Genomic DNA, 15,964 nt, shown 5'->3' with positions numbered 1-15,964 from the left:
TGTAGTATTTTTTGCACCAAAATATTGACCTATCAATGTTTGATACAACCATTAGACTTATAGAATCCAAACAAGGCGGTTAGTCCCTTGTTACAAAATTTGATCAGAGTACTAACCATTTTTGCAACAATCTCTCCCTTAGTGTTACCCTATGGGATGCAAACCTCTACCCAAGCTTGGATACCACTTGTTAGAAGTGTGCTTGACATTGCACCAAAAGATTGACTTGTTAATGTCTAATATAATCACTAGACTTATAGAATCTATAGGAGGTTGTTAGTCTTTTGTCAGGGATCCTAGGAGGAGCACTAACCATTTTGATAACATCCAAATCACACATGTGGCATTTCATAGTAGATGTGTTTGATGTTGAGGTTGTGGGAAAAAAGAAGAGGATAGCTAAAGTATTATCTTTGTATAGGGAAGGACTTGGGTAGATTTTGTCTCACTCCCTTTGCTAATGATGAAAGGTTATACAATGACTTGTTCTTTGTCTCTCAAATGGAGAGTATTAATGTATTAAGAAAAGAGTTCATGCAAGTTTCTTGTCAAATTTATAAACATTTTTTAATTAATGAAAAGGGCTTTGCCCTATAAGGTAGGAACTCATTAAGTTCTTTTTTATTGGTTCATCCAATCTTTTTACAAATTACATTTTCACATTCTACAAACTTCATTTTCTAAAATTATTCTCAAATTTGATAGGATAATTCTTAATTTTTTAATTATGAAAATTTATTCACTTTGAAAATTGTGGAAAATACTTTTATTAATACATAATTTTATCTATTTTTTGCCAAATAGATTTACAAAATAATTAGCGAATGTCAAAAAATGGTATGAACACACTTAACAATATGTTAGCTTTTTGGGCCTCTTTATGCCTCCTATTTTTCTATTATTTAGACAATTTTTTCTCTCCTAGTTCTCTATACGCAAACATGAAAGATGATAAGAACACAATTTAGAAAGATGCACAGGATGTTGGCACAAGCAGAAATGGGAAAACATAGAAATCAATTTTTTTCTAGTATTTTTTTTTATGTTTTAGTATTTTGCATTTTCAGAGGCATTTGGGACATTTCTAGGATTTTCCACCTTCCTACACTTAAACCTTTTAGCTCTCAGCATATAACTCTTAGAGATCTTTCTAGAAAATTTGATAGTTTGCGATTTCAAGCTATGAGTAGAAGGTTATGACTTCTATAAGTAGATGTAAATTTTAATATACAATTTCATAGTTTTAGTAGTTTTTAGAGTGTATTTTTGTAATCAAATATTATGTGGACTTTTCATTTCCATTTCCAAGGGATAGTGGTGACCCTTTTAGATCCATCAATCTATCTATGAACTTTATTTTTGAATTCAATGGATCACTTTTTGGCTTGCATAAATCTATTGTTGTATTTTAATTGTTTTCAATTAAATTACAATATTGTAGGTTCTACACCAAGTACTGTAGTCCAAATTCTTAATTCAAATCAAAGGGTCACATCACCATTTCACATTTCCTCTAACCCATGTGCTTCCCATGATTATCATTTGACATACTTTATCTATTTGATACAAAATACATTTGTTCATACTAAACATCTATCATGATCTACATTTTTACATGCTTAGCCTGCATTTATATTTCATTGCCTATTTCTTCATCTCCTCTAGTTCTTGTATCCTATGTATGCAAGCAACTGTAAAAGTACATTCTATTGCTATTTATTTTCATGCTAAGAATGTATAATTACAATTACCTATACAATGGCACATCAATGTCAAAAGACCAATCATTGTCACATGACATGTTAATGTCCTATAGACCTTGTTATTTAATGACCACCAAGTGAGGTGGATTACTATCATTTTTCACATGCAAATCTTCTCGAACACTTTCACTTTTCTCTTTTGCTACTTACATTGATTGTTAATAGATAACTTTTGATTGGAATCGATTTTCTTTTAATATGTATTACAAAAACTACCAATTGCATACTTTTCATCTATTTTCTAGGTTCTTGTCAAGCATGCATACCAAAGTGTGAACCTAGATATGACTCTCTCTCTCTCTCTATATATATATGTGTGTGTGTGTGTGTGTGAGAGAGAGAGAGAGAGAGAGAGAGAGAGAGAGAGAGAGCCTCTCAATGTAAAGTAAAGGTGTAATGATGCAATTTGTATCCTTATGCTATTTCTCATTTAGTTTTGTGCCTATTTTAAGAGAATGACTTTAATATATTTACATATTAACAATGACATGATCTTGAGTGAAGTTAGACCATTCTCCCTATTATTTTTTAATCATTAACACACATTCACATATACTAAACCCATCCTATCCATATAAATGCATATTCTTATACATACAAAGTTAGAATGTCTATTGTTTCACCCACCCCTATTTTATTATCCACCTTGATTTTATCATCTCTACATTTCCAATCATTGGCATGGGAATGAGATTGATCTTGTTACTATGAATATAACCCCTAAGATTAAAAAAAAAATAAAAAAAAAAAATTGGAGACTTGCTACCACTTCTTTTCTTTTCATGATCCAAGTTGACTAAGCACAAATTTGTGTAAGTCATTGCTATATCTTTAAATTTAAGATCTTTAATTATACTCATGTATTTTCACCAAACATTGAGGAAATATAATTTGCATTTAACTAGGAACATGCTAATAATATTAATATGAGAGTACTAAAACAAACCTAAATTTGTTTCTTTCTCTTAGAAGCATTTGCACTATTTCTTACTATTCTTGATTTTTTTAATGATATTAAAAATAATCTGCATTGGTGTTAATTTAGGAAAAGTATAACCAAATTGATTTAAAAGTTCTATTAATAATTTTCTCATTATTACTATTTGAAATACTAAAATATACAAAAGATAAATTAAATTAATCTAAAAATTAAAATATTCATACTATATTTAAAAAATATTTTTCAACATACAAATAAATTAAGTCCATACTCAATCAAAATAGAAGCACAAAATCTCACACATGTAATCAAAGACAGTAACTTTACAAATCCCTCACATTTACTTTTAAAAATTGATATGTAATGTTTCAAAAATATTGAATAACTTTACAAATCCCTCACATTTACTTTTAAAAATTGATATGTAATGTTTTAAAAATATTGAAATACACATCATGTAAAGTTCTGTCAAATCTTACATTTATTACATCAATTATTCTAAATAAATAACACTTAAAAAAAAGAGCATGATTATTTCCAATCTTACATTTATTACATCAATTATTCTAAATAAATAACACTTAAAAAAAGAACATGATTATTTCCAATCTTACATTTATTACATCAATTATTCTAAATAAATAACACTTAAAAAAAAAGCATGATTATTTCCAATCTTACATTTATTACATCAATTATTCTAAATAAATAACACTTAAAAAAAAGAGCATGATTATTTCCCTCACACCGACTAAAACAAATTCAGCAGTCAAATAAACTAAAAAATACAGCAGTATGGATAGCCCATTAAGCAATGCAAAGTAGTGCATATTATTAAGAATCAACTCGGCCTTATCCACTTGTCTTCCTGAACCCATCATAAAAACAATTCAAATCGATTGTTTCATCATATCTATCAATGGCAATGGCACTGGCACTGGCAACAGCAGCCTCACCCTTATCTACCAAGCCCACAACTTCCTCGGAGTCGAGCTTTTTCAAGGTATTCATCAACTTCAACTTCATCCTCCATGCTTATGCTTTTTAGTTTGTTTCAATGGTACGACTTTGCAACTTTTTCCTACAGGGCAGTGGAAGCGGTCTTAGCAAGGTCTCTCTGTGTAAACCATCATATCGTCCTCAAGTAAAGCCAGGTTTAAGTAAATATGCTCAAATTGGAGTGGTGGTGTGTCAAGCAACGGCAGCTGTTGTTCCTACTCAAAAACCACAATCCTTAGGTTAGTTCAATCAGCTGTCTTCACAGTTTGATACCTAATAATCATGATTTAATTAAATAACATATATTAAGTTAGCCTCATTCACCCTCATTGCCTGACTACAGAGCGCTTTCGTTTGAACAATTTGAAACCACAGCCTGGTTCTCGCAAGAAAAACAAGAGAAAAGGAAGAGGGCATTCTGCAGGGCAAGGGGGCAGTTGTGGGTTTGGTATGAGGGGGCAGAAATCAAGGTCTGGACCTGGAGTTAGACATGGTTTTGAGGGGGGTCAGATGCCACTATATCGCAGACTTCCCAAATTGAAGGGCATTGCCGGAGGTTTGTATGCTATTTTGTTCTTTTTTATTTTTATGCTTGGTAAATGTCGGGTGAGGTTAAGCTTGTACCAGAGTGTTAAAGACTTTACCACGGATCATGCTCCATGTACCCCATAATCCAAATTCTAAAGACTGTTCAGCATACTGTTAAGCATAGGTCATGCTGTATGTGCCCCACACTTCACATTCCTAAGGTTATAAAGACGAGTTCTTGAATTATGGCCCATCATTGCATTACAGCATAACCACTTGGTAACCAGAGTTGACAACCATAATGAGGTGATAGGGATTTGAACCGGAGTCGACCTTAGAAATGCCTCCCGTGACTGTTACACAAAAATCACTTGGATTCTTCTCTACTATGATGTATAAAAATAATGAAATCACATGAATAAGAGACAACGATCTGAGATTTAATGATGTAAAGATGAACTGATTATTACCCAATTCTTGCTCATTGCCTGTCTCTTTATTTTCTTTTACCGAGGAATTTTTAAATTACAAGAGTAGCCTTTGAAAAGCTATCAAAATCTATCTTAATAAGCCCTATTTCACTAACATAGAATTATTAATCGGAATACAACAACAGTTGCAATCTGTTTTGGATTGTAATCACTGATTACATTAAGAGTATAATCACTATTTACACTGAGAAGGTAATCGCTGTCATTAAAGATTGTTTCGCTCAAGCAGATTGATTAAGGAATTTAATATAAGAAAAGGCATCTCTCTTTAGAAAGGTCATAATCACAGCAAAGGTTATATCCCTTTGTCCCTCTTAAGGAATATGTATCGCAGTGATTCATTTAAGGTAAGGCATTGACAAAAGCAAGTTAAAACAGAAATACCAAAGAAAGTGGTATCTAGAGCAATCTGAGAGCATTCAGCAGTATCGAAAGGATAAGACAATCAGACTATCAGTTTACTCTAGCACTCAGCAACACCTGCTGATTGATAACATTCTGCAAGAAGCTATATAGAAGAACTCATGAAGTTATTGGTATATCTATTGCAATCATTCATCATGTTTATTAGATAACATGTGCTATTTATGTATGTCAATATATACAATGATCAACTCTGTGATTATTAATATGGATGACTAACTTGGTTATATAATTTTATGCAACTGTTTGGATCCCATCTTGAAATGAAGGTCTGAGTTTAAGCAAAGGGATTGCCAAAGCTGTGTAATAGGCCGTCCTAGAATGGACCGGAGGGTCTTTACAATGGAGAGCTGAGGAACCTACTTATGACCTCCTCATAACTCTACAAATGGTATGTGTTCTCTGAAAGATGAGGCACGATGGGGAAAGCATGTTCAAGTGGCCAAATGAGAGGGCTATTGTAGACATCCCTCTTGGACTTGGTGGTGTAGAAATGGCTTCGGTTAGACCAATTATGTCTTTCCTTCCAAACTCTAATATGTTTGTTGGCTATTATTAATCTACGAATATAATACAATGCCTAACCATAATTATACACACACACGCGTGTATTGAATCTTTGTATATATTGCTTTTGGTTGTGTGATTCAAATCTCAATATGCATTATAACAAGGATATTTAATTGGTGAGATGTAGCCCTAACCCTGATTTGTTGCAATTGTGGTTTCATTGGTAAATTCTAGGGCAAATTAGGAAGGAAACATCACAATTAGTATCAAAGCATCTTTCCTGCCATCCAGTGGAGGGTAGTTGAGGCAAACTAGCCAAAGTGCTCAAAGAAAATTGGAAAGAGAGAGAAAGAAACTTGCATCCACCACGAGTGAATAAATGAGCAATGAGTTGAGGGTCTTCATGGAACAAACACCTCAAACCACTCAAGCTCTCATGGAAATGAGAGGAATGAGAGAACTAATCACTTTCAAGCCATTCAAAATATAAGTAACAATAAAAGATATATTAATTCTAACTAGTTTGAAAATAATAATAACAATAACTCCCAAGGATACCCAAACCTAGGCCAAAAAGACCTCCCCTCCTAACTAGGGAGCAACACATGGGAGAGGAAGAAACAATCATTCCACCCATGAATATAGTGATGAAATTGTCAAAGTACATTCAAGACTTGTGGAGAAATGTCCCTTTTAAGGATATTGTGATGCAAAAATGAAAGCTGCCTCTGATAAGAGAAGAAAGGGACAACCATATAAGGAGGACCTTAAAGAAAGGATAAGATAACCCTTTCTAGCTTTGACAAATTGGGAAAAATTACTGCATGCTTGTGAGTGCAAAAGTTAGACACTTATCCTTCATTAAGCCCCATAATGGAGGAAAATGCCATTAAATTTTGTGGTGCTCCATTTGATAGGAAAAACACATGAGCAGGGACACCATGGCCTTATCACCCAAGGTCAGCAACACAACTATTAATGATGAAATCACACAAAAAATCGTCAAAAGATTTGATCGGAAACATCCATAGTGGTACTTAAAAGAATTAACTCAACTAAGGCGGCAACAAGGGACAATGGAATAGTCTTCCATCAAATTCCAAACGTTATTTGTCATGGTATTGGAAATCTCTCAAGATAGATTCAATTATCTACTTGTTTAGGGACTGAAGGAATCACTTAGAAGCATAATAAGTGCCTTGGACGCAACAAACCTAGGTGAAGTAATGCAACAGGTATGAAGTTTGAAAATAACCCCTTTGTTGAGATTTTAGGAGATTGTTAATGATAAGGGATTGCTGAGTTGGAATTGTTGTTAGATGGTTGTTGACATACAGGTTTTGTCATTGATGTCAACATATGTTCAGGAGTTTCAAAGAGGAGTTAGATAGACTTAGATTTTGTGTGCTATAGGTTACGGATCAGAACAATATGGACAATATGCGACATTCCTGAGAATGAGAGCTTGGATATTTGTTTTTGGATGAGTGTAGACCTTATGTCTTCGGTTGGTGTTCTTGATGTAATGCTTTATGTTAGTTACAATTGTTTTGGTGAAGGTTGGTTGCAGGACAGTAACATGGAAATATATCGGGCATGGTTGTTGTATTTAGGGTATAACTTGTTGGTGAGCTAGATGTAAGTATTGCGAGCATAAAGCATGGTAGAAGACTTGGAAGAATGCATGATTAAGGATTTGTGGCTCATTTGGTTCATGTTGTGATGATCGCTAGCATGTGGCATATGGATTATTATTGCTTTTGGGAGCTGACAAGATGGTGTAGCATGTTGGTTGGATTTGTGGGCGTCAATTGTGGATCACGACTTGTATTTCGATAATTGGAATTGTTATACAAATGTAAAAGGTGCCATGTGTACCTTAGCATGGGTCTATTTAATTATTTGTACATTGGGGAAGTCCTAATAAGTTGACCTAATTGCTTGTTTGTAACTTGTAGAAAGGAACATATTTCCTTTGACGTAATTTGAGGAATATATGGAATGAATGTGAATGTATGTGCGAGCCTTGATGCTAGATATCAGAATAGAGCGAAAGGATTGTGAGATGCTTTGGTAGAGGTATGAGTTGAATCTGTTATCATTCCTAAGTGTACTACATTAGAACTGTTAAGACAAGTATGTTGTCACCAATTAGTTCAACATTCATATTTTTATATCTTTGAAGGTGGATTTAACATAGTCAATGAGTCTTCTTTAAGGTGGGTTTAACTTTCTCTCTTTGAGCATTGTGCTTAGGCAATGAGCCTTTTATTCTCATCAACTCTTAATAGGGTTGGGAGCCTTTTAACATGGCTTCGGTCCTTTAACAGGGACAAACGTACTAAATGTATTGTATCAACTCCTAACAGAGTCAAGTCTTTTAGCAGGCACATTTTCATATTAGTGCATTGATCTAGTGGGTATCATCCCACTGAGGTTTTCCTTGAGAATAAATTATGGTGTTGGATTTTATTTTGTCATGCACTGTTATATATTCTTGTTTCATGATTCGGTTAAGAAGTTTAAAGTTCATAATAATTGCACACAGTTGATTCACCCCGCCCCTCTCAGTTGTGTTGAGTGGACTATTAATACTAATACCCTTAAATGATAAACCCAAAAGTTTTACCTTCAATGCACTCCAAATATCCTTGTAGAGATAAAAGTCAAAAGAGGGAACACTAAGGAAATACATGCTTGGAATGTAATGAAAAATGGGAGTGAAGACATTTATGTTGAGATGAATGCACCCAAAAGTAGAGAGATGACTTAAAAAGGAGGAACTTATGCTTTAAGTGCAAAGGACCATATGAATGTGGACACGTTTTGTAGAGGAAGGCCAAGCCCATAAAATGGAAGCAACCGTTGATGAGGGAATCAAAGAGAAGTTAGAATCCTAACAAAAAGATAAGGTATGAAGATGAACATGGAATGTTGGCCGTTTCTCAAGCCTCCAGGCACCATCCATTTAGAATCAAAGCACCCTTAAAGGACATAATGTTATCACACTAGTAGATAGTGGAGCATCCCTCAATTACATTGATCAAAGATTAGTTGTGAAGATGGAGTTGAAAACTGAAAACTTTAAAGGATCTACAACAACCACGAACATAAGAGCTTTGGATAAATATACTAAAATGATTCCTCAATTGGAAATCATGTTAGAGAAACACCTCATTAAAGAAGATTTCCTCATATGAAGCTGATGTAATATGAGGCGCCTCTTGGATAAACTACTTGGGATGCTTCATGTTGATCTTCCAAAGTTCAAAATTTGCTTCCAACACGAAGGACAAGAAATCACCTTGGAAGGGTTACCTGTTGGATCCTAAATCTAGTCTCTTGCAAAAGAATGGATAGAATCATTAAATGGTCAAGGAGAGCAGGCTGGTCAATTGATGATCCTTAATAAGACACATACTCTTGACAAAACAATCCACATTGACATCCAACTAATCTTGAGAAGACATAAGAAAGCATTCGTTGACATTCCCTTACGACTAACCCCAAAAAGTGGATTTGAGCATACAGTAAAATTGGTAGAGGGGGCAAAACTTGCGATCACAAAACCCTACAAAAACCCCCACAAATTCAAATAAGAGATTGAGAAAAACTATTAATGAGCTACTAAAAATGGGACATATTCAACCTCGTTCCTATCCTTTCACATCATCTGTGGTACTTGTCAAGAAAAATGAAGGCACCATGAGGATGTGCATAGACTATAGAGCTTTAAACAAGTAAACCATAAAGAACTGATAACCCATACCAAGAACCGATGAGTTGATTGCTGAACTGTATGGAGCTGAATACTTCTTCAAAATTGATTTACGACCAGGTTATCATCAAATAAAGATGAAAAAATAAGATGTTCCTGAAATAGTTTTTTGATGTCATTATGGGTGTTTTAACTTCTTAGCCATTTCTTTTGAATGACAAATGCTCCAACAACATTTTAGTCATGTATGAATCAAATCTTCTAGAAACAACTAGGAATGTTCCTACTCATGTTTTTGATGACACTCTTATGTATAACAAGACATGTGAAGCTCATCTCAAACACATTGAGGAAGTTCTAAACATTTTGGAACAAGAATCTATGTACGCTAAAGCTTCGAAATGCAAGTCTGGTTTGGAGGAGATTTCTTTACAGCAATCACAAGACTAGTGCACAAGGGGGTAAGTATAAATGAAGAGAAGATTAAAGCCATTAAGGAATGGCCAATGCCCAAAATATTTACACAGCTGAGGGGCTTCATGGGACTGTGTAGTTACTATAGACGTTTTGTAAAGAGATTTTCCAAAATAGCCACACTACTCGTGGACCTAACCAAAAAGGGGGCCTTTGTGTAGAATCGAGTGTGACTCAACATGCCTTTAAAAGGCTAAAGGAAGCCATGAGTTCATACCTTATTCTAGCTATATCCCTAATTTGACATTAGCCTTCGAACTACAATGTGATGCTTTGGGGGAAGGAATTGGAGCAGTTATGTAAAATAAGCATCCTATAGCATTTGATATCTGCAAGCTCAAAAACCTGAGAAGTATTATTCTATCTCCAATGAAGAATGTTGGCCATATTGCATGCCTTGGCCAAATTCACATAGTGCTTGATTTGTGGAAAATTCAATGTCAAGACATTTGAGAAATTATTGTAGCTTCAGGTTCTTCTTGAATCAGAAGGATATAAATGAACTCTAGTAAAAGTGGATAAGAAAAATACAATCTTATGATTTTGCCTTTGTTTAGACAACCCTACTTGAACACCATAACAAGCACTTCTAGATATTGACATCATTGCAGAGCATGCAAAGGAGTTACAAGCTAATAAGATACTAGAGGAAATTCGCCAAATGAAGATAGAATAGGATATTCCAAGTGCCCAACTCAAGAATGAAGGATAAAATCAGTAGGGAATACCATGAAAATCCCTTATCAGGCCACCAAGGGCATTATAAAACTTACAACCAAATATAAGAGGAATATTCTTGGAAAGGCCTTAAGAAATATGTTTTGAAGCATGTACACAAGAATGCATGACTTGCGAGGAAAACAAGACGGAGCAAAGCCACCCAATTGGTCTATTACAACCCTTAGCCATACTAGATAAAAGATGAGATAGTATATTTGTCGACTAAATAACAGGGTTACCTAAAGTCCAAGAGAAACATTGCATCATTTTGGTGGTAGATCGGCTCAATATTTTATGGGAATATTTGCTGAATATCAAGCTCTGCAAACAGCAGAGATATTCCTCAAGGAACTCTTTTGAATACATGTTCTTCCAAGGATGATCGTTAGTGATTCAAACGGTGGGTTCCTTAGGCTATTTTGGCAATAGGTCTTTCGGTTAGTAGGAACTGAATTAATACTATCACAAGTTATCACCCTCAAATGGATGGGCAAACTAAAATTGTCAACAAGTGGATAGAAGGGTATTTGAGGAATTATGTTACCAGCCAGCAGAAGGCATGGACAAAATGTTTGTGCCTTGGTGAGTATTGTTACAATACCACTCGTCACATATCAATCTAGATGAGTTTGTTTAAAGCCTTTTATGGATATGGACTGACTACTTTTAGGAGTTTGATTTCACGAGAAAACCAAGCACCGGGGGCAAAAGATTTTGTACAGCAATATGGAGTGTGGAGACTCAAACTTGGTAACTTAAATCAAGCACAAAATCAACAACAGATCTATGCAAACTCAAACTGCAGTGAAAAGTTATTTAAACTTGGAGAATAAGTATTCTTGGGGTTACGACCATATAAGCAATCCTCCATCAAGGTAAGAAGAGAAGAAAAACTAAAGCCCTGATTCTATGGGCCATATAAAATGTTAAGGTAGGTGAGGCAGCCTACCAATTGGAGTTACCTGAGAATAGCCATATCCACAACATCTTTCATGCATCTTGACTGAAGAAATTGCTAGGGCAACAAGTTATCCCATTTGTAGGGCTAGCCCTGCTTGATTACGAGAATAAACTAATCTTGGAACTAGAAGCCATTCTCAACTAGAGCGATTGAGAATTAAGACTATTCCCAAATTCTTGATCAAATGGAAGGATCTGTCGGAGGAAGACCTATCGGACATGGGAAGGAGAGGAGATCTTTTATCATCCCAATTTGAAATTGCTTGAGGACAATTGATCTCGGGCAGGGTGGATTGTCACGTCCCTGCGGTAATAAGGACAATATGCCTTCACATTTTCATTGATAATCTGGATTGATTGGAATACAACAACAGTTTCGATCTGTTTTGGATTCTAATCACTGATTGCACTAAGAGTATGATCACTATTTACATTGAGAAGGTAATCATTGTCATTAAAGATTGTTATTGTTGAAGCAATTTTTTTAAGGAATTAAATTATAAGAAAAGACACCTCTCTTCAGAAAGGTCCTAATCATGACAAAGGTTGTGTCCCTTTGTCCCTCTTAAGGGATATGTATCAACTGTCATTCATTTGAGAAAAGGCATGGAAGCAAGCAAGATAGGAAAGAAATATGAATCAAAATGGTATCAATAGAAAAACGAGAATACAACAGTATCTAAAGGATAAGATAATCAAACTATTGTTATGCTCTATCCCTCAACAGATCTGCAGGTTGATAACATTCAGCAAGAGGCTATGCAACAGAACTCCTTAACTTATTGATATATGTATTTTGATCATTCATCATGTTTATTCGCTAACATATGGTATTTATATATATTGATGCATATAATGATTAATGCTATAAATATGTGATTATCATTATGGATGACTAAATTGCTTATGTAAATGTATGCAACTGTTTGAATCCCATCTTGAAAGGAAGGGCCTGAGGTGTAAGCCCAAGGGGATTGTCAAAGCTGCATAATATGCTGTCCTAGAATGGGCCAAAGGGTCTTTATACCGGAGAGCGTACAAACCCACTTACGACCTCGCCCCATCTCCACAAAATTTTGTGTGCTTTCCAGAAGTTGAGGAAAGATGGGGAAACCAGGTACTAGCCGCAAAGTGTGGGGGCTATGGTATACATCCCTCTTGGAATTGGTATGGAAATGGCTTTAGGGGAATGCATCATGTCTCTCCTTCCAAACTCAGAGCAGAGGCTGGTTTTTGGCAATTTTTTCTAATAGAATTAATGGTTTAACTACTTAGAAATCTCAAGGAAATTTCTAGAAGTTTTTTGCCAAAGTTTTTTATAAACAATATTTTGGGATTTTTTGGCAGATATTTTTTATACAATAAAATTCATGGGTTTACGTGAAGATTTAAAGAAGAAGTTTTCAAAATATTTTTTGCTTGTTTTTTAAAAATAAAAATAAGGGTTTCCAGCTTTTGGTGATTTTTTTCAATAAATAATCATGTTTTCTGCAAAATTCTTTGTCGTTTATTTCCTCAAAACATATTTTTTAAAGATCTGCAGCATTCTTTGTTCTTGCGAGTGTCTAATGCTTGTTTTTCTGATCTCAGAGGGTTTTTTGCAGTTTTCTTAAACTTTGTGGAGGATTTTTTTTTTTCCAAAAAAATTGTTGTTTTCTTTTGCTACTCTTTTTATGATTTGTAGACAAAACTGTTTACAAAACAAGGGGTTTTGACCATTTTTTCTTAAATTTGTGCATTGAGGGTTTGATGATATTTCCACAAAACTTGACGATTTCTGGCAAAATTGTGGTGTTGGTGTTTTTCACTATTTTTAATTAATGAAAATTGATGTTTTCTGAAGTTGACCTTGGTTTCTGTGTTTCTGAATAATGGGAGGCATGGCTTGGTCACCCAACATCAGGTTGGAAGGCACTTGGTCATTTCCAGACATTCTGTAGAAATTGGTTGGCTGTTCAGAAGTCCAACCAGGGAGGATCTCAGCGGCAGGCTCATGTCGCATAAAATTCTAAGAGAAGTCAACCTTCTATGCATTTATGGCCAAATGACCTGCATATTATATCAAGTCTTAAGTAGGATAGTCAGTAGAATGAACTATTAAGGTTGGGGGGGGTATTAAAGAAATATTACAATATTTAGTATAGTGGTCTCCTAAGTAACTTTCTTTTAAGTCAGTCAGTGTTTAGTAAATTTTTGTTCTTTAAGTTGTTCTTTCTTGGTTTAGTAATTTTGTTTTTTTCATTTAGTTCTTGATCATTTCCTTTATGGAAAGGTCTTGTAATTGCTTGTTTAAGGAGTATTCCTCTCCTTTGTTTAATATTGAATGTCAGATGGTTATCATTTCACCTTCCAGATTCGTATAGCAGAAGACATTCACTCCAAATATGCAGCAATTTCCTCTGTGATGGTTACACCAAGCAATATGTTTTACGCATTTTGTGATTCAAGTCGGAACTTAAGCAGCCACCATATAATGAATAAGTGTTAAATCTACACTCCTTTGTTTCTGTCTATCACTTATACCATATGTACCACAGAGTTCCAAACACCAGCTGGTACATATTTTTCCAACCTTTGGAAAGGTTGCCAATGGGTGCTGCAGTACTATGATAATATGCAATCATTATAGTAATACTGTAATAGTACCCATAAATATATATGACTGCCGAACTAATAATATTGTTCTGAAAGTTTCTATCAGCTTTTACAATTGAACATATACAAGTTTTATTGACCATAACATACACGTGTATGATTGATATGGCAATAATGTTGTTGATAGAATCCTGTTTGGATTCACAGCCTTGCTGCAACAGACAGAATGGACCATTGAAAGTCAGGCTGGAACTGCAGATGATATGGCAGCACTATAGTTGTATGATGATAACTAACATACAGTTGCATCCAGTTATTGGTGCTCAATAGCAACCTAGATCTCCAAAGATGTTAATTTTGTGATAAGGCAATAGCTGCACCAGTATAGGATGGACACTCATAATCATCAAATTGAAATGCTATTTGTTACAGATTGAAATATTGAATCAAAGTGAAATAAACACACACTGCACTGAAAATACCATCGCATAAACCTTTGGAACTGTAGTGGCATGGATCAAAAAAGTGGTACAGATTACTGTAGCAGTTGCATCAATGTAATAGCAGTATTGATTATGGTAGCAATTTTTAACAAATGTGAAAAGTCCATTTGAAACCCCAAAGTCTGTAACAAATCTGAAATCAACACACCAAATACCAAACTGTCAGATACTACAAAGATTCAGTACGAATGTGATCCTTGAATGGAATAACCTCTTCAGACGAGAGTTCTTGTCCTTTGCTTGCAAAGAAACACTTATTGGATTTTTTAAATTATTTTCTTAGCTTAATCAAAAAATTGGATTTTTTAAATTATTTTCTTAGCTTAATCAAAAAAGCTAACTGACAAAGCAAGGTTATAAAATGAATTAAAAATTTAAATTTGCAACACTTTTAGGGAAGTCCCAAACTAAATAATTACTTGTCTATCTGGGAGTATGAATAACAAGGCAGTTGTGTTAGTCTTTATAGGGCCTTTTTAGTCAGTATACATAGGTACCCTACCCACGCACCTTAAATTCTCTAGGCTGATTTTTATAAAGTTCTTCCTCTATGGTGTCATTTGGAAAAGTTGTTTTCTACATTTATTTGATATGAAGGTCAACCAAAATGAGAAGAAAGAGACATAATATGTATAGAAATATATTTTGCTATTGGAGCAAAAGTCTCATCACAATCGACTCCCACTTTCAAAATGAACCCACATGCAATTGAATTGTCTTTGAACTTCTGAATGTTCCCATTTGCTACATGATTCACTTTTTACAACCTTTGGCTTCCCATTAGGCCTTGGTGTAATCATACAAAGATTAATTTGAATAATGGAGTAATACTCCTTCGTCATGGCATTTTGTCATACATGCTCCATCTTTACCACATTCAAAAGCGGAAGGGTTAACATCAACAACAGAAGAATATAAACCAACATAGCTTGGAAACTTTTTAGGTTGATTACTTAATTGAAAAGAAATTTTTGGTGCTTCGACTTGTTCTCGTCTCTCTTACAAGATTTGGGTAAGTCACTTAGGCATTTTGGCTGTTTCAGATGAGGCTTAGGTTCTTTTGTCTTATTAGAACTTGACTGTTTTGTTGTATTTAGCAGAATAGAACTTTGAATGGCAAGCTATTTGTTGTCTTTAACTTTGATGTTAGGATCCTAAGAGTTGGGGCACCAAGCATCCTCATCAAATTTCACATCTTGGCTCACTAATATCTTCATTGAGATGAAAAATAAATCATGTAAGCCTTGAAAGAATCACCTACCTCCAAAGATACCCTTCAAGTTGGAGGGTTCAAATTTGACGCTTTTCTCTTTTTGGCACATGAATGTAAATATGGTTTC

The 15,964-nt window shown here is 34.6% G+C and overlaps 1 protein-coding gene across 1 annotated transcript in view; it reads left to right on the top strand.

The window, feature by feature from the left end:
- Positions 1 to 3,502: 3,502 nt before the first annotated feature.
- RPL15 (ribosomal protein L15) overlaps positions 3,503 to 15,964 on the top strand; it is a 78,569-nt gene continuing 66,107 nt past the window's right edge. Inside the window, exons 1-3 of the mRNA XM_089828028.1 lie at positions 3,503 to 3,706; positions 3,791 to 3,941; positions 4,046 to 4,258. Of these exons, the coding sequence (XP_089684154.1) occupies positions 3,623 to 3,706; positions 3,791 to 3,941; positions 4,046 to 4,258 (448 nt within the window). The 5' untranslated portion in view covers positions 3,503 to 3,622. The remainder of the gene's footprint in view (positions 3,707 to 3,790; positions 3,942 to 4,045; positions 4,259 to 15,964) is intronic.

This window comes from Cupressus sempervirens, chromosome 1 (genome assembly GCF_028749045.1).
Source record: "Cupressus sempervirens isolate cs-2001-9-10 chromosome 1, ASM2874904v1, whole genome shotgun sequence".
Taxonomy (NCBI): Eukaryota; Viridiplantae; Streptophyta; class Pinopsida; order Cupressales; family Cupressaceae; genus Cupressus; species Cupressus sempervirens.
The sequence above is the reverse complement of the archived record's forward strand: the minus strand, read 5'-3'. Positions and strand labels throughout refer to the sequence as shown.